Source organism: Poecile atricapillus, chromosome 10 (genome assembly GCF_030490865.1).
Source record: "Poecile atricapillus isolate bPoeAtr1 chromosome 10, bPoeAtr1.hap1, whole genome shotgun sequence".
Classification (NCBI taxonomy): domain Eukaryota; kingdom Metazoa; phylum Chordata; class Aves; order Passeriformes; family Paridae; genus Poecile; species Poecile atricapillus.
The window spans coordinates 21797837-21818548 of record NC_081258.1 but is presented as its reverse complement, the minus strand read 5'-3'; the positions used below and the strand labels follow the sequence as shown (position 1 = coordinate 21818548).

The window sequence follows — 20712 nt, the reverse complement described above, 5'->3', positions numbered from 1 at the left end:
GAGGGTTTTTCCTGCTATTACAATTCCCTTCTCTTGCTTCATGACTCTAGTCCTCCTCCAGAAGCTTTCACATGGGGTATGCAGCCCCTATCCTCCCACCCGCTGTTGTGCACAGGGCCTCCCAGGACCAAAGCATGAACACACAACTCAGCACTTCGTATTCTAGAAATATGATTTTTTTATATTGTGAAAAACGAGGTTCACATAATTTTTATAGAATTTAAAAGTTTAATAAAAAAGACAATTAGGAGAAAAAAATAAAGTATACAGATACGGCCGGGTGTCTCTGCATTCAGCCAAGAGAGCACACCTACTGACAAAGGATTAAAAACAGAACCCTACTACATATCCATAAATTCTCATACATATTCACACATTCTTCTTAGGATCTTCGTTGTTCTTCTGTTTAGTTTTCTCTTGCCCCCTTCCCAATAGATCAATCCTCTTGGCGCCATCGAGATTTACATTCCAGAAATGCAATAAATTCCTCCCCCAGAGTTCTGGTCACTGCTGTCTTCATCTGGATAAGAGAGTTTACAAAAGAAAAAAAAGGGTCTCCAGCTATCTTTTTCAGTCTTTGGGTTATATAAACAGAAGTAGTTTTTGTCTTAATGCTGTGTCATAGCTTAACATATATATATTATACCACTATTTCTAAGTTTCATTAATAACAGAAATAAAGAAGACTATATTATTACAGCTAAATTTTCTAATCTTATACATATAATATTCATTACAATACTTGCAAAAAGCCAATAATATGATATGCATTTATAACAATATGAATATGAATCATCCTTCTACAGTGAAAGAGGCAGCAATACCCTGCAGGATGCATTTCTGCCAGCAAGGCTGCTGTTTCTCTGGACTGTCAGGCCCTATGCTCCTCACTAGCGCCCCACCCCACTGATTCGCCTTCACCCTCTGTAGTTTGCTTCTCTGTCCCATACCTGCTACATACCTCTTCAGCTCCCTCTTTTTTGTATAGCTTGAGCAATTGATAACTATCTCTTCCCACTGGAAGGAGAAACTAATGGTAACTTCAGCATTTTTTATGGTACTTTCTATGGTACCAGGGCTCCCAGAGTCCCATTTCTGTGAGCAGAGGGGAAGCCAGTAAGACCAAGCAGTTCAGCCTCCAGACTGAGCAGCAGTCACAAAGCAGGACTGGCAAACAGCTGTGTGAGGGGAGCACAGACTCCAGCATTGCTGCTCTGACAAACCTGTCTCTGTCAGGCTGCAGGTAGATCATACACAAGAATACTTTTGCCAATTCAGGGTGCACTGCTGCAGGGACAGACACCTAACTAGTACTCTGCATAAAATTCCACCAGCATTGGTAACAAATCACTTCACTTGTTACCTCCTTATATTTTGCTTTTGTTTCCAGCAATTTATATCTGCTTCTTTCAGACACTGGTACAGCACCAGCCAGTTCAGGTTTTCTGTGTATCCTAATCTCTGTTTGGTCCCTGCATTCCCACTTGAATCAGCTTTTAATAACCAATTATATGATTTTTCCTTTATCCTTTTTTTTAAAAATCAATTTATTGTTAAGGTCTCAGATGAGCAAACAGCAATAAAGTCTCCATGTCTTTCATGAATGTTGTGTCTGTTTATTGATTCTGATAGCATCATTATAACACTGCAGCAGGTCTTCTGAAACACAGGGCACAAACCTTGTCCCTGACAGGTCACACAGGCACTCCGAAAATGCATATATTCAGAGTTAAAGCTGTCTGACAGTGTAGGGTTGTGTAGTGTTGGGCTGCTGTGCCAAACCTGCATGTATCTGCATGAGCCTCTGATCAAGTAATGGTGATGCTTGTGCCTCCAGCAACCTTAATTGCTGAAATTGAGCATAGCACCTGTTACCTCTTTGCATAATCAGAGCAGAAAAATTAGCTCCAAAAAAGCCCAGCTATGCTCTCCAAAGCTGTGCAAACACTGTGTTTAAGAGCCAGAAAGATGACACAGTACAAAACGAGTGTCTCAAAGCCAGTAACAGGGTGATTAAAAAATTTACAGCAGCTACAGTTATCTGCCTGTATTCAGGATCAATTTTGATTTGATCACAGAAATAAAAATCTGAAATGCACTGAAACTGCACAGTCTAGCTAGAGATGCCTATTCTGGAAAAGCATCCTGTGTACTGCAAGTGGTTTGTAGGATGGTCTTCCCACCTGTGTGAGCTGGGCTTTGCAAAGGGGAGTACTGGCATCTAGGGGCTGTCTGATCTCTGTATTTCTTTTGGAAGGGGAACAAGGTGGCTCCTGCAGTGCACAAATGGAGGGCCTTACAGCAGGGACAGTGACCCTACCTAGGCTCCTGGTAGAACTGTCCTCTGCAAGCCCTCTGGGCAGATTGAAAACAGCTGTGTTAACACACCTTAATGAGCACCATCTCCTACTGTTTTGCCATTTCCCTCCATCAAGAAAACCATGGAATGTAAAAACCAAATGCTTTCACGACTATGGCATCTTGTGTGCCTCCCACAATGCCAGCACCTGAAAATGCACTGCAGCAAGCTGACAGCAGCTGTGCTGGGCACAGCAGACTGCACTCCCCAGCCCTCCCACCGACCACTGCACTGTTGGGAGGGGACAGAGTCCAGCAGGTACAGGAGCCTTTGCTTGCTCAGCCTGGGGACTGAGTCCATTGCCAGCACATTGAGAGATACAGAGTGCACTCCAGGTTTATGGGGAGTTAGAAGCACCAGTGAGCTACAGGCCCAACAGCCACAACAAAAGACTTGTAACTCCTGTTACAGATGCTAAGAGGAATGTTCCACAAAGTGTGAGTGTTACTGATTCCTGAGTACAGGCACAGTGAAAGAAAACATCTTGTCCAGACTTGTGTCTGTTTACATCCAGGTAAATATTATCCAGGTAAGTGCATATCCTGTGTTTGACTTATGACTTCAGAGACTTGAGCTGTTGCATGATATGTCACAGCAGCTGTCCTCCAATGGCCTTGGAGCCACTGGGACAGTGACCCGCCAATGGGGGTGGGGTGGCTTTATGGGATGAGATGACACTGAGAGCTTGAAGTGGGTGGTGTGGGCAGCATCAGCGCTTCCTTCTCACAAGAACAAGATAGGCCAGCCTTCTCATGACTGAATTAGAGCCCCAGTGATGGAAACCTACCATCTGCTGACTAATCTATTCCTGCAACAACTGCTCATCTCCTTATAAAATGGTGGAGCTGGAGTGTGTTTGAGAAATATTGAGGGTGCCTAAAATACATCCCTTTTGCGTCAAGCTAAGCTCTGTTTCCTGACCATGCCAACAGTAGACAGAGTGAATAAAATATTTACCTGCTCTTGACAGCAGATTTTTACACGTTTGCAAGTTGTCTAGACACCTCTCTATTAACAAGCTTGCAAGCTGTTAACAGATGCTTGTTATTTCAAATGAGATGTCTGTGGTCAATTTTTTTCTCATAGGTTGTTTTTCTAGAGATTTCTTTTGCTTTCTTCTGAATCCCCTCCAGCTGATTCACTTGCTTCTGGAAACACAGTGTTCAAGACTGAGGCCAAGTCAGTGCTGAAGTGGGGGGCAGAAGAATTTCTTCACACGTCCTACATGTGACATTCCTGTTCATACACCCTAGGAATGTTAGTTTTTTCGCAATAGGATGACATTGTGGACTTGAGTTCAGTTTGTCACTCACAATAACCTCCAGTTCTTTTCTACATTACTGCTCTATCGTCATCATGCTGCACTCATTGTCCCTGTGACTATTTATTTATGTGGGACAGTCAATAAATCTGGTTGTGGTGTAAAGCAGTGATTGTGCTCCAGCTCCCAGCTGCCTCAGACTGGAGAAATACGAGGCAATTCATGACTTGCTCCTACCACTTTACCCTGCAAGTTCCCAGGGAGGGCACTGAACCAGGTCAGAGCTCTTGGTCCATGGCAAGCCAAACCAGGCCCATCACTCCCTTAGCATAGCAGTGATTATCAAAAGTAGCCAGAAACAAAGAAACCAAAAATTATAATAATAAATAATTACAAAGAGAAGCCAAAACAGTGGTGAAGATTAATATTGCTATTCTCAGCTTCTATTCTGCTGACTGGTATTTAAAAAAAATATTTCTTATATAAAGAAAGCTTTATCTCAGTTTGTTGGATGACCAGCTGCAGCACTCTGCATAAGAAACTTATTTCACCCTTTCTTGTGATTCATGATTATTTGACTTAGTTCCTCATGTCCCTTTCATGTAGGTTAAAAGCTCTACTAAGCAAAATGGCACTGTGCAGGACCCTAAAAGTTCACAGAGGGTTGCTAAAACTTTTAAACCCATCCAGCAAGGAGGCCTGCTTTCTGGCACGTCAACATGAGTGATACAACATATTCAGATAGAAAGGTGTGTGCAACAGTCTCACTGCTGAGCACCTCCATTATCTCCAGAGTCCTCGTCCTAAGCTCCCTATGGAATATCCATTTTCTAGCTTAGCACACAATTTCTGTCCCCTCTATATAAACCGGGCATTGAAACAATAGCTCTTTTTTCTTTCTTTCTTACCTCAACCTAAATAAATTTTAAGATGCATTTTCAGATCTCCAGTCCTTTCTGGAATCAGGTGAAGTGTTGAGGAGATTGTTTTCTCACAGTGCTGGGTGCAGTTTATAGGCTTTTCACCATATGAGTCTATAGGGTTATTGCTGTTTCTCCTGTAGAGACAGAAGGGTGAAACACTCTTAGTTGTTGCCACTGGTCTTACAGATGGAAAAAATGTATTTCTGCATCTTAGAGACAAATTTGGACCTCTCAGGGCACATATTCAGGTACTGTGTCTGAGACCTTACAGTGTAACTGTTTTCCCAAAAATGTGTTTGTCCTGCTGTTTACTTTTCTCCCTTTCCTGAATCAGCTCGGCCCTTACCAGCCCTGAGAATTGCTGACACTTGTGCATGGGTGAGATCCTGGACACTTGCCTTCCCTCCAGCCACTACTAATAACCACAGGAGTAACTTGTCACCTCCTCTGCTGGCAGGTGATGGCTGCTGTTCTAAGAGGTCTGCCAGGATGGGAGGATAGACTAGCAGCAGGACATTATCGTCAGTAAAAGGGTCCCATCATATAGTCTGAAGTGGCCTTCGGCAAAAAAAAGACACAAAAAGGGTCTATTTGGTTGTGTATGGCTAAGTACAAGGTAATGTATCTAAAGAAAATCACCCGAAAGTGGTCTGCCAAGGGCTGAACTGGAATCTACACTGCAGGACAGATTCCAAGGTGTTAGTGACTGTATCTGGAAACACAGGCTCTGTGCTGGGGCAGTTGGAGAAGCAACAAAATGCTGTGCATTGCCAGGACAAGACAGAGACAGTTGTTTTGCTGTGATGTAAGCTGCTGGTGCACTTGTGTCTTGAGTGCTGCATGGAGGTGCAGTCAATGCTTCACAGGATGGCTTTAGGGGAGTTAGGGCAGGCCCAGAGACTGGGAGTGGGGTTGCATAAGGGAATAGAGAGGCATGGACATAGTTTAGAGAGGCACGAGGTGGCAGGAAAGCTTAATAAACAACACTCACCAAAACTCACAGCACAGGCAAAAGTAGAACTTGTACAATTGTGAAAATTTAATTAGTCAAATTTAGTTATATTAGTAACTAAAAACTAAGTACTGTACTAGTTACAAACTTAGTTTCCAGTGGGTACTAACAAGCATGTTCTGTGGCAGTGGGGAACCTCGAGAGGTTATCGCCACAAGGGGCTGCGGTGACAGTGTCCGTGGAAGCGAAGGGGACCGGGCACACTCCAACAGCTGGTCAACCGTGCGCAGGTGCCGGAACACCGCGCACCTGCAGACGGGGAAGGGCCTGGCCGGGCCGGAGCTTCCACCACTTTAGAGAAGCGCCGGCGGGGCTGAGGCGAGCGGACGAGATGGAGTTCACCGCGCCGGCAGCACCCCGGGGCGGCCCGGCCCGGCCCCCCGTACCCAGCGTCGGCGGAGCGGGGCCGCACCGGGCCATGGCGGAGCTTGGCTGGCCCCGTGCCGCCCGTGGGGGACGCGCCGGGGCGGGCGGGCGGTGAGGGCGGGGAGCGGGCGGTGAGGGGGTCAGCGGGCGGTCAAGGCGGGGAGGGGGCGGTGAGGGGGTCAGCGGGCGGTGAGGGCGGGGAGCGGGCGGTCAAGGCGGGGAGGGGGCGGTGAGGGGGTCAGCGGGCGGTGCGGGCGGGGAGCGGGCGGTCAAGGCGGGGAGCGGGCGGTGAGGGGCGCAGCGGGCGGTCAAGGCGGGGAGGGGGCGGTGAGGGGCGGTGAGGGGCGCAGCGGGCGGTGAGGGGCGCAGCGGGCGGTGAGGGGCGCAGCGGGCGGTCAAGGCGGGGAGCGGGCGGTGAGGGGCGGTGAGGGGCGCAGCGGGCGGTCGAGGCGGGGAGCGGGCGGGCGGCCGCGAGAGGTCCGGCTCGGGGCCGGGGCTGAGCGGATCCGACTGGCGGCGGCGAGGGGCCGGAGCCGGGCGGGCGCGAGGGGCCTGGGGACGCTTCACTGCCATCATCTTTTCTTAGCGCCCTACCCGGGCCAGAGGCAGAGGGGCCGCGGGGAAGCCGCGCTGTGCCGGGGTCGCCGGAGCGCCGCCGCTGCCTGTACCTGCACACGGGCCGGGGTGAGCGTGGCCTGCGGGAGCCGCTCCCTCCGTCCTGCGGAGCGCAGCCGTCTGGCCCGGCTCCCTCTCGGGTGCTGCTCTGTGGCCGCAGACTCACCTCGGCTTCCCCTCCAGCCTGCTGCCAGGTGGTGGAGGTCCTGCTCGCCGCCCTGATCCTGGTCTGCAGCTCCGTGTCCTGTGGCTCGGCGGGAGGATACACCGGCCTCCCCGCCCTGGGGGGCATCTACTACTACCAGTACGGCGGGGCCTACAGCGGCTTCAGCGGAGCGGATGGGGAGCGAGCCCAGCAGCTCGACCAACATTTCTACCTACTGAAGCTGCCCACTGCAAGGGCAGCGATGGCCGTGGGAGGGTGTCTCCTGGTCTTCCCTTGTGTTCTTATTTTGGTTGGTGTTCTGCGGGTATCGTGGCACTTCCCAGCATGGCTGCTAATTGAATGCGCCCTGTACATAGTGATTGCAGTTGGCACAGTGCCTGCGCTGTACTTTTTCCTCCATTCTCTGCTGAGCGTTTATAATTCACCAGTGTGCAAAGAGAGAGAGCAGCTCTATCAAAGCAGAGGCTATCAGGGCTTCTGGTGCAGCCTACATGGGGCAGAGATTGCTGCTGGCCTCTTGGGTTGCATGGTTGCTATGGCATACCTGCTCAGTGCAGGCCTAGCTGTCAGAGATTACAGGACACTTCATGAACAGAAACAGAAGCCTGTGCACCTATAAGAACTTCCAAATGATTCCTCTACTCCAGTAATGGTCTTGATTTTTGCCAGTCTCCTTACTGAGATGAAGTAGTATGCTTTCCTTTCTTCTGGACAGTGCAGCCTTAATGCTACAGAACACTCACCAAGTTGGCACAGATGTAAATATGGTAGAGTCAGGCCATTCCTAACTTGAATTTGCATTATTGAATTATTAGTGGCTCAAAGTTGATGCAATGGGCTGTCTCCTTCACAGGCAGCCCTTCCATCCCACTCTCAGGTGTCCACTTCTCCAGTGAGGCCTTGCTACAAGTACTGCCACTACATGCTTCTGCCAATGAACAGCTTTTTGTAGCTGAAACTGTGTTTACAAAAGGCGTATGACTTTGCTGAGAAAAGAGCTCTTAAAAACAAGTGATTGAGGCCCATGGTTGTGACAGATAAATATTGCTTCCTGGTAGGTCTCTTGGAATTACCAGACCAGTGTGAACATGACATTTATAAGGCCATGAAAAAATCCTGAAAAACCTCACAAACTCAGTCTAACTTGTGGTACAATGACTTTTCAAACTCCTGGAGAGGGCGCATTTTTATATGAAATGGTCTTTTTATATAACATATATACAAGAGTCTTGCTTAAAAAGATGCCCTAAATTGGAATAATCAGACAAAAACTTCATGAGATCAAATGGGTGATTGAATATAGAAGTATATTGTTTTTTAAATACATTTTCAATGTACAAGTTGGAGAAATGAGATACTTTTTTTTTTAAAAAAAAAACTTTTATAGTAGGAAAAGTTTTATAGGGAAAAGTAGCACTAGAATCACCAACTCATGCATCAAAATGAAATGCATCAAAATGAAATGCCACTTCAGAGCAGTGTCCATTATGTGCATTGTTCATATGATGACGGAACCATCACAGTCTCACAAATGAGTTCTGCCCATATTACAAAAACTAAACATAACAGAAACATGCTTTGCCTTGGACATAGCTCTTCTTTCACTGGCATCAGTGACTAAATCCTCAAAATTACCAAAACCATGGAACACTATTAGAATTAGAGACATTAAAGTAAAACAGATGCCAAATAGGAACACACTAGGTGCTTTGGGGTTTGTTTGATTTCTCTTGCCTTTTAGTATTGAGTGTCTCAGCACAGGGATTTACATGGACATTGTGGTCCTGTTTCTGTTAACATTTCTGTATTTCCCCTTGCTGCAACTAGTTCTAGAACTATTGAGAGCAAGTTCATAGGGCAAAATTCCTCTAGCAGGAAACAGGAATCTGGCTTAATTGGTAAGCCTAATTCTACCCTCACAGTGTTCTGAAAGAAGTTTTTATATGAAAGGCTGGTGAGTGAAGTAGCACATAGAGCTCAGTGAACAATCTGCAGCATAGCTGCTGCTAGACACAGCTATCTTTGACTGGGATATTGCAGAGACTTCTTCCAGCACAGTAACAGAATCAGAATAAGCTGTTAGGTAAAAGTAAAAATCTTTATTGCTAAGTCAGATGAAAATTCAATGCAAAAATACTCTTCCTTCCTGAACTTTTCTATACATCTGAATAAAGAATCAATGGACTAGTGTTTTCCAATAGTTTTACATTATTTGCCTTTCCAAAGCAATACATAGGCCACAGTGCTGAGGATGCATTCATTAGACAACCAACTCCCATACACAATAAAAACAGGGATTGTTATAGGTGCATGCTACAGTGGGATACAGAAAATATCTCTTTTTTAAAAACAACAAAAAAAAAGGCATGAAAAGGGATTATTTAGTAAACAGTTGGTACACTGCAGTATTTAACATGCGCCAGGTCACATGAGTCATTAAAAAAAGGTAACGTTTTAAAGTGTGAAAAAAGGAAAAATACAGTGAAGTCTTCAGAGAGCAATAGAACAGCAGACAATGATTGCACAAGACCAAAGAGGTGATCTGCCTGAAGAAAGGCCTTTGGCAAGTAACGCAAAAGCCACCAGCATCTATCTGGAAAGAGTGCAAAACCCCACAGGTCCAAAGCCTCAGGTGTGGCTGAAGGTCCTGTGTACCATGGGAAAGATTTCAGACTTCACAGCAGCTTGTCCCCGAGAGAGGGAAATACTTCCTCTTTCTTGGAACAGGATGTTATCCTCCTGTCTAACTGAAGATTCTGGTCTGGTATGAACAGTCTGTGATGCTGTCTCCATTGGGCATGTTTCTTGTTCTGAGAGCAACTTGGAGGCTATCTCTTACCTTTAACACTTGGGCCCCAGCTACCCACCACTCAATATAACCTTTATGGGTTCCTTTTATAGAAACCTTTCTGGAGAGGAGAGGACAGGACAGGACAGAGCAGTGCCTCCAGAGTACCTTTCTCAGCAAACATGCTTATCAGCAGAGCCAGAATTACTGAAGAGATGGACCGATGAACTCAACCTCACATGGCTGTGGCTGCGTGCAGTGTGGCAGGACTTGCGTTGCTTAGCAGGGACAAAACAGCCTGAGGACCTCAAGGTGAGAACCTCTCTCTAACAGTAAGTCTGCAAATGACTGGGACATTCTCAGTGATGTGATTATGTGATGATCACATAGTGTCTCAGGGAAGGGACTGGAGAACAGCAGGGTAACTGGGAAGACAATTCCTATATACCCTGCTATGAGTCATTCAGTTGACTCGCTCTTTCAAACCTGTTCCACCTACAGGAATGCTCCTTAGGAGTTTGAAATCTAAGGTAGTGTTAATAAATAAGGTAGGGGAGACACAGAGGGAGGCAGGAAAACTAAAGGTAGTGGAGGGAAGCACTGTTCTATGAGTTTTCCTCACCAGACAGATGAAGATAACCCAGCCATATCACTGTCTGACCAATGTCAGAAAAAAACCCACTTCTTTGGATGACAGTGACCCTGAAACATGTCTCAGCAGTTGCAATCTTGTGTTAGAAAATCCAAGACATTTGCATGAAAAAATGATGCCAGTGTCTTTGCTGACACCCAAAACTGGCCTAGGAAAAAGCAGCATTTTTTGTGATGAACAGGCACTGTTTTTAATGCATGAAAAAGATTTTGGATGACTGGAGAAAAAGCATCACAATGCCATGGCAGAAATGGTAAAGGAGAAGTTTAATCCTCGGAAGAAGCACATGGAAAATAGGCAGAAGCTGCTTGTCTTAGTCAAATAGAGGAAGATTACTTGGAACAGGTAAAATCAACTCAGCCTGTGATGCCCAGAGTTCATAATACCAGCTTCAGAGAAATCTGTGGATTCTGCCTCGAGTGTAAGATAACGAGCCATGTCTTCCATGACAGTTCATACCCAGAGAAAATAGGAGCTGGCTGTATTTAAACCCCGTTTCTGCTTCAAAACCAGAAACAGCACTGAAGAAGTCTAAGTAGGAATTCCTGCTGTTCCATTCTGCCACTACCTTTAAGAGGTGCAGCTCAGAATTCTGCATGCTCCATTGCAGAGCTATGTTTTCCTTACTCCTTCAACATTGAGCTAGGTAGAGCCATTCATTGCTAACTCCTTGTGGCAATTCTGCACACAATACCACTGGTTCAGACTGGCAAGGACACACTGGACTTTCCAAATCAGTGCAAGAATTTGAGACCTGATTTGCATTCACATGTGCCACTTGGACTGCAGGGTCTGTCAGTTTTACTCAGAAATGAGGTTTCTGCATCAGTCCCATACTGAATGGAGGCTGTTCTACAGCCCTTTCAGACAACAGAAACTGTGAGGCTAGTCACAGATATTTGGTAAAATTATCACCAGTGACAGAATCAAAAGTTGCATCCCAAATACATTGGGATGAACCTTTCCTGCATACTTACATGATGATAACATGAAAGAGTTTTGGGGTTTAGCATTAGAATCTTTTCTGCAGTTGTTTCTCTGCCTAAAGGACTCAAATGCTGTTGTTTCTGTAATTTTAAGAATTAGCTTCAACTCCCAGTTCCAAATGAAATAGGCATTTAAACAACCAAAAATTGTGAGAGTTTAAACTTTAGAAAAAGTTGGGTTGTTTTGTGATTACACTGCAACTAGCACAAAGTATATCCTAAAACGTTGCTCTTCATGCATGATAAAAATACCTTTTTCTCCTAGTGAGAGGAAATTCAAGGTGCTCTGAAATCTCACTAAAACTCCATTAGATTTTGTGAAAATATCTATATTGACAGAATTCCACAAATAGTCTGCACAGTATTTCCTTCTGAGCAAGGCCCAAATTTGATCCAAAAATAGACAAAACAAGCCTCTCAGATCTCTTCAAAAGAAACTTTTAAGTCTTCTTCTTAAATATAATTAATGAAGACAAGGCACTAGCCCACATTACAGTCAGGATTATTGCACCACTGACATGACAGGGACAGGTGCTATCCAGCTTTGTCAGAAAGGAAGACAGATCTGCATACTACAGAGGCAGTGGTCTCCACAACCCTTATACAAGATGACAACATAGGCAGCCAACTTACACCCTGCACCAAAAGTCCTAATGGAAACACATGGCATCTGAGTGCAGACTAGCCTGTTCATCATTAGTGGGACTGTTTTAAACATTTTTTTCAGAGCTGATAAAAATGTTAGTAAGATGAAAAGTTTAGTTTTTGCTTCTGTGCTGAAAGCTAAGCAGGAACAAGTACACTTTCACCTTATTTGTGGCCAAATTTGGCACATACTATGAAATGCTGTTTGCTCTGAATTTCAAATATGACTCCTTTTTCCAGAGGCAAGCAAAGATGCTGTAGCTGACAATGGAGAGGTTTATGTTGATGGAAAAGAGCACTGGATGCTTCTGCCAGTCCTAGAGCAGCACACCACTGTTTACAGCTTGGCTCCTCTGACGGAGCACTGAGACAAGCACAAGCTCCTGGCTTTATCCCATGTGTTCTGGATACAGGAAGCCTCTACTGTGAAGTGTCCACGATGAAGGTGGCCAGGTTGCTGCTGAGGTCGGTCTGTGCTCTGCAGCTAGAAGCATGAGATCTACACATTACCTTAATCAACCAGTCCTGAGCTGATAATTCCTGTGCTCCATATAAAATGCATTGGTTGGCACCTGCTTATCACTCAGCTATGTATTTTCTCATCCTGCACAGAATGATCCCACTATAACCCTCACTCTCCCCTACACCAGTGCTCATCAGAACACTGGTACCCTGAGACCCCTACTACCCTAAGAACATCCACTGGGAAAAGGCCACAGCATACCTGCTGTGGAGTGCTTTCTCCCCTAACCCTAAATAATAAAGTGCTGGGCTGAAGGGGAAAAGGACAGCTTAAGTGCAATAAATAAAAGTGCTTGCAATTAATGTAGGAAACCATTCTTAAGTCAGCTTCATTGCAACTGGCTGTATTCTTTAAAGAAATAACCAAGTCAGGTGCTGGGGAGGAGGGTGGGACACTGCATAGATATGCAGAAATATTCACAGGACTCTAAACACTGACCATTTCTCCTTCAGCAGCCTCCTCACTCCAGACACACATATACCAGCCCCTTTTCCTGCAGAGCTGGCAGAATCTCAGGGTTCAAGGACTTACCAGACAGTCCCTAACACAGAGCTCAGCTGCTGATCGGTTTCTTTTGAACAACTGAGACCCTACAGAGGTTAAGTGGACAGCCCAGACTCTGGCCTTCCTGATTCTTCCTCAACTCCATTAAGGAAGCAGCAGGTGCCTGTACTCCTTGCAGATCCCAGCTCCCTCAGAGGGCAAGACAGCCCTTATGAAACAGAGCTTCCTGGGATAGACAATGTGGGAGTGGTACTCTTAGAGTTTACAAAGCTGTGTCAAACTCCTCTGGCAGGGGTGCTGCATGTTCTTTCAGCTCATGATCTGCTCCGTCCTCCTGGTGTTGCTTCATTTGTTCCTTTACTTCCTCTTCCAGATCAGGTGGGACCACAAGTTGATCATCTGGCTCCATCTGGGATGGAGCAGCAAAATAGCCTGTCTTCTTCTTGGGTGCCTCTGTTGCTACTTCAATGAGGTTGAGGCTCTCCTCCAAGGGCACTATGGAGCCATTGGAAAGCTTCTTTCCATAAAGACAACATGTGGAAAGGGATTTTTGGAGTTCACACTTCTCCTTGACCCCTCTCTGCACAGTGTTGCTGTTTACACTGTTCTGCCTCCGAATGATGAGTACAAGACCAGACTCATCCTCTGGCCTTGGAGTAGAAGAGCTGTACTCTGCAGCAGGATGTTCTAATTCCAGACCCTTTCCTTTACAACAGTGGATGTCCACCTCTACCTCTACTTTACTGCCATTTGTCATCACACCTTCCACAGGCTGCTCATCATCACTATCTAGACCGTTGTCAGACTGGTTACTAGAGAAAGTGGCACTGGAAGGCTGGCGCTGAAAGATGCTTGGGGGGGGCACCGGATGTAGGCTGCAACGTCGTTCTTGTCGTGACAGCAAACTGCCATCGAGACCAACAGCACTGTGTTCATCTGATGCAGTAGAGCCCACCTCACTGCTAACCTCAGAGGCAGACAGTTCACTGCTGAACTCTGAAGCAATTCCACTGCTACAAGAAGGTGTTGCTGGTTTGGTGGTGGTAGAACTAAATCCCCCAGGGCCTGTCAGAGTGAGGCTGTGCATCTCACATGTGCAGTTGTCCTCACTGATGTTCAGACATACCACCATTGCACCAACATTGTCTTGGCAACCATAGCTTTGGGCTAAAGTGCAGAGTTTCTTTGCAGCAGCTAGTGGATCGTGTAGGTGCCGCACAGCTGAGACAGCTTCTGCATAAGAAAGATGTTCCCAGAGAGCTTTGTTCCCTAGAAGTAGCAACTCATCCTGTACAGTCAGTGGAATGGAATTGACATGTGGTTTGGGCAGGATCCAAGGATGCAGGTACGTGCAGCCCAGCATCCGAGTACAGCAAGTCACACCATTGACTTTATTGTCCTGCAGACAAAAGAAACAAAGCAGTAGCATTGGATGTGCTATTAGATCATTTAGAAAGCAAACTTTCCATTGCTCATATGCTGGTTTGGAGCCTTGAGAAATGCTGCAGCATTGGAGAAAGGGATCTAGGAGTAGGTACTACAGCACAGACATTCACTATACCTGATGACCAGGTACAATAACTGCCGTCACCCATGTGGGCAATAACACACTTTTATCCCACTAGACATTTTGTTGCACGCTGAATTATAGCAGACTATTCTGAAATGTGTAGCTAGACTACCTGCAGTACACTGATCAGAGAGTCTCACTGATTAGTCTTATGTGAAACTTACTTAGTACAAGTGAGATAGTGACTTTTGACTTTCTCAGTGCAAGACAGATTACCCAGATATTAAACTATTTCTCTGTATTATCTGAACTATTTCCCTCCTTATTAATATATAACTGCATTCTTCAGTGTGGACACTACATCCTGAGGAAAAAAGAACAAGTAGGTATCTCAAACTGTTTCTGTAGCCTGGATATATTACCCCCTTCTGCTAGATGGTCCCTGGGCAAGTCTGGCAGTGGTCTCCCATAAAGAGAAGTGCCCACAACCCTCAGTCCCTTTTCCAAGTCAGTGTTTTGAATTGAATTTCAGTGTTCTTAATTTCTCTATCCTCTGGGTGTCAACACTGCTGCTGCTGCCAAGTGTTAAAACCCAGCAGATGAGATGCACAGGGAAGTCTCTTAAACAATAATTTCACTTTTCTTTTTCAGAATCCATTGAACCAGTTTTTAAAGTATTTAACATGCTACATTAATCCCATAGTTATTTTCAGTCAGAATGCTATGCTGCAGTGTTACAAGGCCTTGAAGAGCTATAACACAGTGACACATTAAGCTTATGAAAAATACTTCTACCTAGCAACTTAATACTTTTAAAAAGACCCACTGAGCATAAAACTAAAGTGATTGGCACTGATGTCTCAGTATCTTTACAGATGTATTTTTCCCACTCTTTGGAACTTCCCTGTTATTTCCAAGTGTTTAGAAAGTTAACCTTTACAGAGTTCTCTAGAAATAATTTTAATACTTTTGCATACTACATGTCATCCTGTACCCATAGTTCTTAGGCCACAGTGTTTTAGGAACATGCAATTTTGAACAGCTAATCAGCAAAAGAAGCAGAGCAGGAAGCACTAGACAAGTCATTCAGAACCTTCATGTCACCCTCTCCCCCTGTAATGTTATGCAGACAGCCAAGATCATGTATTTTTATCAAGCTTTTATGTGAGTGTGGAAGCTGAAGTGAAAAGGGTCCAAACCAACCTCTGTTATAATGGCTTTTTGCTCCTTGACTCTCCTGGCTTCTTCTGAACATTGTTCAAGGCTGAAGACTTTGGAGAGAGGCAGTGCTTTTCCACTTCGGCACAGAACAGCTTGGCACGTTCCCACATTGGCCACCATCAGAGAAAAGTTGCTGGCTGGATCAGCCACCTCATTACGAATGTAGCAAAGGACAGCAGAGGAACCCAGCTTCTGCCCAGCCATGCCCAGCTTCCTGTTGGAGGACAAGGTGTAGGAGGCTCCAGACTCTACTGACAGGCATTCTGGAGGGCTGTCTCACCCCACCTAACATACTGATAAACCTATGCAAGTCCCACCAGGACCAGCTTGCTCACTGTCCTACCTGTGGGAGACCAAGAAGGTGTTGGACATGAACATGGTGTCAGACTGCTGTACCTCCTCCAGGAGCACATCGGCCATGGTGCACTGTAGCAAGCGTGGCAGTTCTTCGTTCTTGTCACCATCAAACATGCCATACACAGCCTCCACCCCCTCTGCAAAGCTCCCCAGTGCCAGGGATGACACACAGAGCCTGTCAGAGAAGCATACAAGCAAAGTCAGTATGTCTCAAAAAAGTATCTTATTCATAAAACCACAGCCATTGGGCACCTTGCTGCGAGTGCCATTCTCACAAGGCAGCAAAGCCACTGTCCCTACATTCACTAGCCTGGGAGATGTACAGCTGCATTTTATTTTTTGAACTCTCAAACCCTCCTTGACCACATGCAGGAGAGGGAAACAGGCACAGCTGGCAAGAGAAAAAGCATCTTTGCTGGAGAGGGAAGGAGAGTCCAAGTGTACCAAGATAAGTGTGAAAATTGAGGCAAAAGCTAATGTGGAGACATGAGTTACCAAGACTTAGTAAGAGATCTGGAGAGATAAAGGAATTATTGAGCTCTTGGGTGAAACAGGTTAGCTTGAGTGCTCAGCAGTGCACTCTGCCCAGCATCCTGTGAAGACAAGTGTCAGTGTTCAGCAGACCAAAATACTCACTTATTTCTCTGGCCTGCCATCTCAGCTACTCCGTGACTCCAGAAGGCAGAAGTGAGTGCCGACTCTGCCGTGAGGGAGGGCTTAGCATCAATCTTCAGTGTGGTAATGTGACTACAGAGAGAACAGAAGTTATGCTTTTCTAGAACCTGCTGAACAGGCCTTAGGACCTTGTCCAGCCTAGAGTTTTAGCAGCAGTCTGTGGAAAGAACTGCATCAAGGAGAAGAGTTAAAGGTCTAGGTCTTCTGGAGATGTCTGGCTGCTTATTCCAGTGACACCTGGCAAAACCTCATACCACCTGAAAAATTCATTGCTCTGATGTTTCAAACTGAGACTTTTCCCTTCCCTAAGACAGTAGGTCTCAGCTGCCTCAGGCAGGGAACACTATCCCACTATGCAGTGACAGAGTGCTTTTACTTTACTATCCCATTCCCTCTCCTGGCAAGGGTTACCCTTCCCTGTGCAGGTCACTACTGACATGACACATTGACATGTCAATGGCTCACCTGAAGATATCCAGCGTCTTGTGTTCTAACACCAGGTTTGTGTTTCCACTCAGATCCAGCTCTTGCAAGGCACCTGGCAGTGCCTCAGGGATTAGGATTTCAGTTAACTCATTGCAGCTCAAATCCACAAACTGCAGTAGCAACAAACAACATGACAAAGAAAATACTCTTTTGTTGTGTCATGTCATCAGTTACTCCAGTGCTCCTTACAAACATCATACAACCCTGCTACTTCTTGTATCTCACACACAGGCCATGAAAATGGATCTGACTTGTCAGAAGAAGAATGATTTATATGCAACCTGCAATAGCCATGACTCCAATACTGACAGTCTAGGTCACACCAAAGATAAAAAAAGGCCTCTATATGCGAAGCTGCCTAGCTATATAAAACTGCCCACTGTCTCAAATGCAAGAAACCAGAAATGTCAGAGATGGGGTAAAAGTGAATGAGATGATCTTTGATCAACTCAGAAAGGTGAGAGGTCTAGAATGCATATTCTGTGGCCTCTTCTCAGGTTGATCAAGCAAAGTCATAGAACCACAGAATGGTCTATGTTGGAAGGGACCTTAGAGCTCATTTCAACACATCTGCCATGGGCAGGGACACCCTCCACTACCAAGATGCTGCTCCAAGTCCTGTACAAACTGGCCTTGAAACTTCCAGGGATGGGGCAGCCACAGCTTCTCTGAGCAACCTGTGCTACGGCCTCCTCACCTTTACAGGAAAGAGTTTCTTCCTAATATCCAACCTACACCTACTCTCTTTCACTTTGAAGCCAATCCCCCTTATGCTGTGACTCCATGCCTTTGTCCAAAGTCCCTCTCAAGCTCTCTTTTAATCACTTTAGGTAATGGAATGCTGCAGTAAGGTCACTCCAGACCCTTTTCTTCTCCAAGCTGAACAACCCCAAATCACTCAGCCCATCGCCACAGCAGAGAAGCTCCAGCCCTCTGATCATCTTCATGAACTCCTCTGGACCCAGTCCAACAGGTCTAAGTCCTTCTTGTGCTGAGGACCCAAGAGCTGGATGCAGCCCTCCAGGTGGGATCTCATCTGAGCAGGGCAGGGGGTTAGAATCCCCTCCTTACCTGCTGTCCATGCCACCGGGGATGAGCCCAGGATGTGGGGGGTTTCTGGGTACCAGCGCATATGGCCGGGGCATGTGCAGCCTCTCATCCAGCACCATCCCCAAGCCCTTCTCAGCAGGGCTGCTGTCAACTGTTCTTCCCCCAACCTGGGCTGATAGCAGGGGCACACCTGACCCAGGTACAACACCTTGCACTTGGCCTTGCTGGGACCTCTTGTTCTCTCCTAGCAGTTACTCCTCATTCTATAACCCAAACTTTTCCCAGGTATCTTCTCCATACAAATACCTGAATACGGGGCAAATGCAGGATTTCTGGAAAAATGCTGATTTCATTAGAGTGTGCAATAAGTGTATGAAGTAGCTTGCAGTTTGCAACCGTTGTAGGAATTGTTTTCAGCTTGTTGCCGCTCAGATTCAGTTCTTCCAAGTGCTCCAGCTTGCTAAGTTTGCTGAAAGGGAAACAAAAATACTGTATCTTACAGACATGAACTTGTCACTTTCTGAAGCTGCAGATCCATAGTTATCCATAGGTAACCATAGACACTGCCCTTCATGAGCTACTTTTCTGATTTGTTGATAGGAGACCAAAAGTCCTAAGAGATGCTCTAGTAAGATGCAGGGTTCCCCAAGCCTGGCTTGGAACAACAGACAAACCTTTCACCATCAGTGCTGAAGGTGCAAAGAAATATCACCCCATCCCCACACACATGCAACACAATTAGTTACATCCCTTGGTCCCTCTGGATGGCACCTCAACTAGCACAGGAAAACCTACAGCAAACAGTACCCTATGCCAATCACCCTTAACATGCTTCTCCTCACTTTGTGTGTAGAAATGTCAGGCTTTTTTCATCAAGTCACAGGGAAGCATCTCAATCTGACTTTGACTCATTTACAATCATGGGGAGGTGGCAGCTTCCTCCTAGGGAGCACTGTCTTGCCCAACAGCCTTACTGACTTACCTGGCAGGGAAAGTCTGCAGGTTGTTGTTTGCCAGATGCAGGATCCGCAGGTTTGGGTGTCCCACCAAGACAGGGATGCAATGATCTGTGAGGTTGTTATTAGTCAAGTATAGCAGCTGCAGCATGCTCAAACTCTCCTCCCCTGTACATGCAGAGGGCAAGGACTCCAGGTTGTTTGCAGATGCATTCAGGTACCTGAGGCTAACCACAGCAAGTGCAAAAATCAGACTTCTCATCATCCAAACCACACCATTAACACCATGAAAAGGAGCTGTATAAACGCCACTGTGGACAGCAGTATCAGACAGAAGGCCAGAAAATACTGTAACATCCCTACTCACATTAAGATTTGTGAGTCTACTAATGACTTACTGGCTGTATGCACTATGGATGCACACAGCATTTTACAGTAAACAGTGAGTACTGAAAAGCCCATGGGTAATACTGGTGGAAGCACACAACATAAAACTTTACTTAAACTCCTTAAAGAAGGGCTAATTCCTGTGTGAATAGACAGGTATGAGGAACTGTTCATTTGAAAAGGGTCTTTCTAGTTCTCCAATGACCTGAATCTGACTGGCTTATTTTCTTTGCACTTGAACTTATGACTGCTTTTAAAGACAAACTCTTCAGGCAGCCTGTTTTCTTGTAATTACACAGTAACATGGACTGATTCCTTCAAATCAGCTTGATGGCTTCCTTTATGGCACCTGAATAACCTCCTCATGAAGGGTACACCTCATTATCTCTTACACAAATGGGACCCTGCAAGGAAAGTCACACAGGTGCCACATTCAGCCCTTACATTCCAAAGGATAATGTAGACAAAAGATGTTTGCTACTGACACTCACTTCAGAGCTTTGACAAAGAGTGTCTCTGGGAGTTTAGTCAACAGATTGTGCTGAAGGTCCAGCACCTCCAGTGGAATGTGTTCTAGAAGAGGTGGAAGGCTCTGCAGACGATTGTGCCCTGCCATCAGCTTCCGAAGACTCAAGCTTCTGAGGATCCTAGAAAGACACAGGGTTTTCTATTTAACTTGGCTCATTCCTCTTGACATCCACAGAGTGGGAAAGGTAGTATTTAATCCACTTAACTTGATTGTACAGCAGGGAAATATTAAAATACACTGATCCATAAAATGCAATGATAAGGCAGAACAACACATAGGGTCAGATGACTCAGACTCTCTGAATGCTTGGAAGCATGTCTACATTTCCCTCTACACTACTGCTGATTGGTATCTTGTGATGTGAGTTGATGCACATGTGCCCAGCATTCTCTCAGGCAGAAAAAGAAAACAGTCACAAAGGAAGAATCTAAATGCCTGTTGTCACTTGTAGGTAGAAAGAAGTTCTTCCACAGTGCAAACATAAATTCAGAGCTTTAACTAGTGGCTTAGCTCTCCTGTATTATTTCTGAGGCAGTAAATTATTCTTTGTATAATATACTTAAAATTTTGTCCCTTTAATCCATTGGATTAGCTAAAATTATCTTCTAAATTCTCATTACCACATCTTTGTTATGTCTTTTTCTTACTTTTGATGTATATAGTTTTTTTGTGACAATCACTAGAATGGCACTGCTGATCACTTCCTAAGACTCTTGCTTCAACTTCTCCAACCCATGCTCT

At 45.6% G+C, this 20712-nt stretch overlaps 2 protein-coding genes and 1 long non-coding RNA gene across 6 annotated transcripts in view; 1 reads left to right on the top strand and 2 right to left on the bottom strand.

Moving 5' to 3' along the window:
• Positions 1 to 20: 20 nt before the first annotated feature.
• On the bottom strand, positions 21 to 6839 carry LOC131582552 (uncharacterized). The gene is made up of 3 exons (XR_009278362.1): positions 6703 to 6839; positions 4529 to 4677; positions 21 to 520 (listed from the first exon to the last, which is right to left on the bottom strand). It is a non-coding gene; the product is annotated as an uncharacterized LOC131582552 (long non-coding RNA).
• Positions 4931 to 8066, top strand: MARVELD3 (MARVEL domain containing 3). 3 transcript variants are annotated; one of them, XM_058845861.1, is made up of 4 exons: positions 4939 to 5159; positions 5684 to 6032; positions 6508 to 6605; positions 6720 to 8066. In XM_058845861.1, the coding sequence occupies exons 2-4, from the start codon at positions 5887 to 5889 to the stop codon at positions 7319 to 7321; spliced, it is 846 nt and encodes a 281-aa protein (XP_058701844.1). In that variant the 5' UTR covers positions 4939 to 5159; positions 5684 to 5886; the 3' UTR covers positions 7322 to 8066. The 3 variants fall into 3 exon arrangements, with proteins under 3 accessions (XP_058701842.1, XP_058701844.1, XP_058701843.1); XM_058845859.1 differs by having other exon boundaries at positions 4931 to 5159; positions 6508 to 8066; XM_058845860.1 differs by lacking the exon at positions 4939 to 5159 and having other exon boundaries at positions 5519 to 6032; positions 6508 to 8066.
• Positions 8067 to 9057: 991 nt separating this feature from the next.
• PHLPP2 (PH domain and leucine rich repeat protein phosphatase 2) overlaps positions 9058 to 20712 on the bottom strand; it is a 34071-nt gene continuing 22416 nt past the window's right edge. Inside the window, exons 12-19 of one of the 2 annotated variants that reach the window (XM_058845823.1) lie at positions 19934 to 20089; positions 19082 to 19282; positions 18406 to 18568; positions 17029 to 17159; positions 16525 to 16635; positions 15875 to 16063; positions 15514 to 15745; positions 9058 to 14199 (exon numbers count right to left, since the gene is read on the bottom strand). In XM_058845823.1, coding sequence (XP_058701806.1) covers positions 13063 to 14199; positions 15514 to 15745; positions 15875 to 16063; positions 16525 to 16635; positions 17029 to 17159; positions 18406 to 18568; positions 19082 to 19282; positions 19934 to 20089 — 2320 coding nt within the window. In that variant the 3' untranslated portion in view covers positions 9058 to 13062. Of the gene's footprint in view, positions 14200 to 15513; positions 15746 to 15874; positions 16064 to 16524; positions 16636 to 17028; positions 17160 to 18405; positions 18569 to 19081; positions 19283 to 19933; positions 20090 to 20712 lie in introns of those variants that run through there. The other variant, XM_058845824.1, reaches the window with a different exon arrangement.

Coding starts and splice junctions, on each gene's coding strand:
- MARVELD3 (XM_058845859.1), top strand. CDS start 5,887: ATGGAGTTCACCGCGCCGGCAGCACCCCGGGGCGGCCCGGCCCGGCCC. Junction 6,033..6,507: donor CGCGCCGGGGCGGGCGGGCG/GTGAGGGCGGGG, acceptor ATCTTTTCTTAG/CGCCCTACCCGGGCCAGAGG.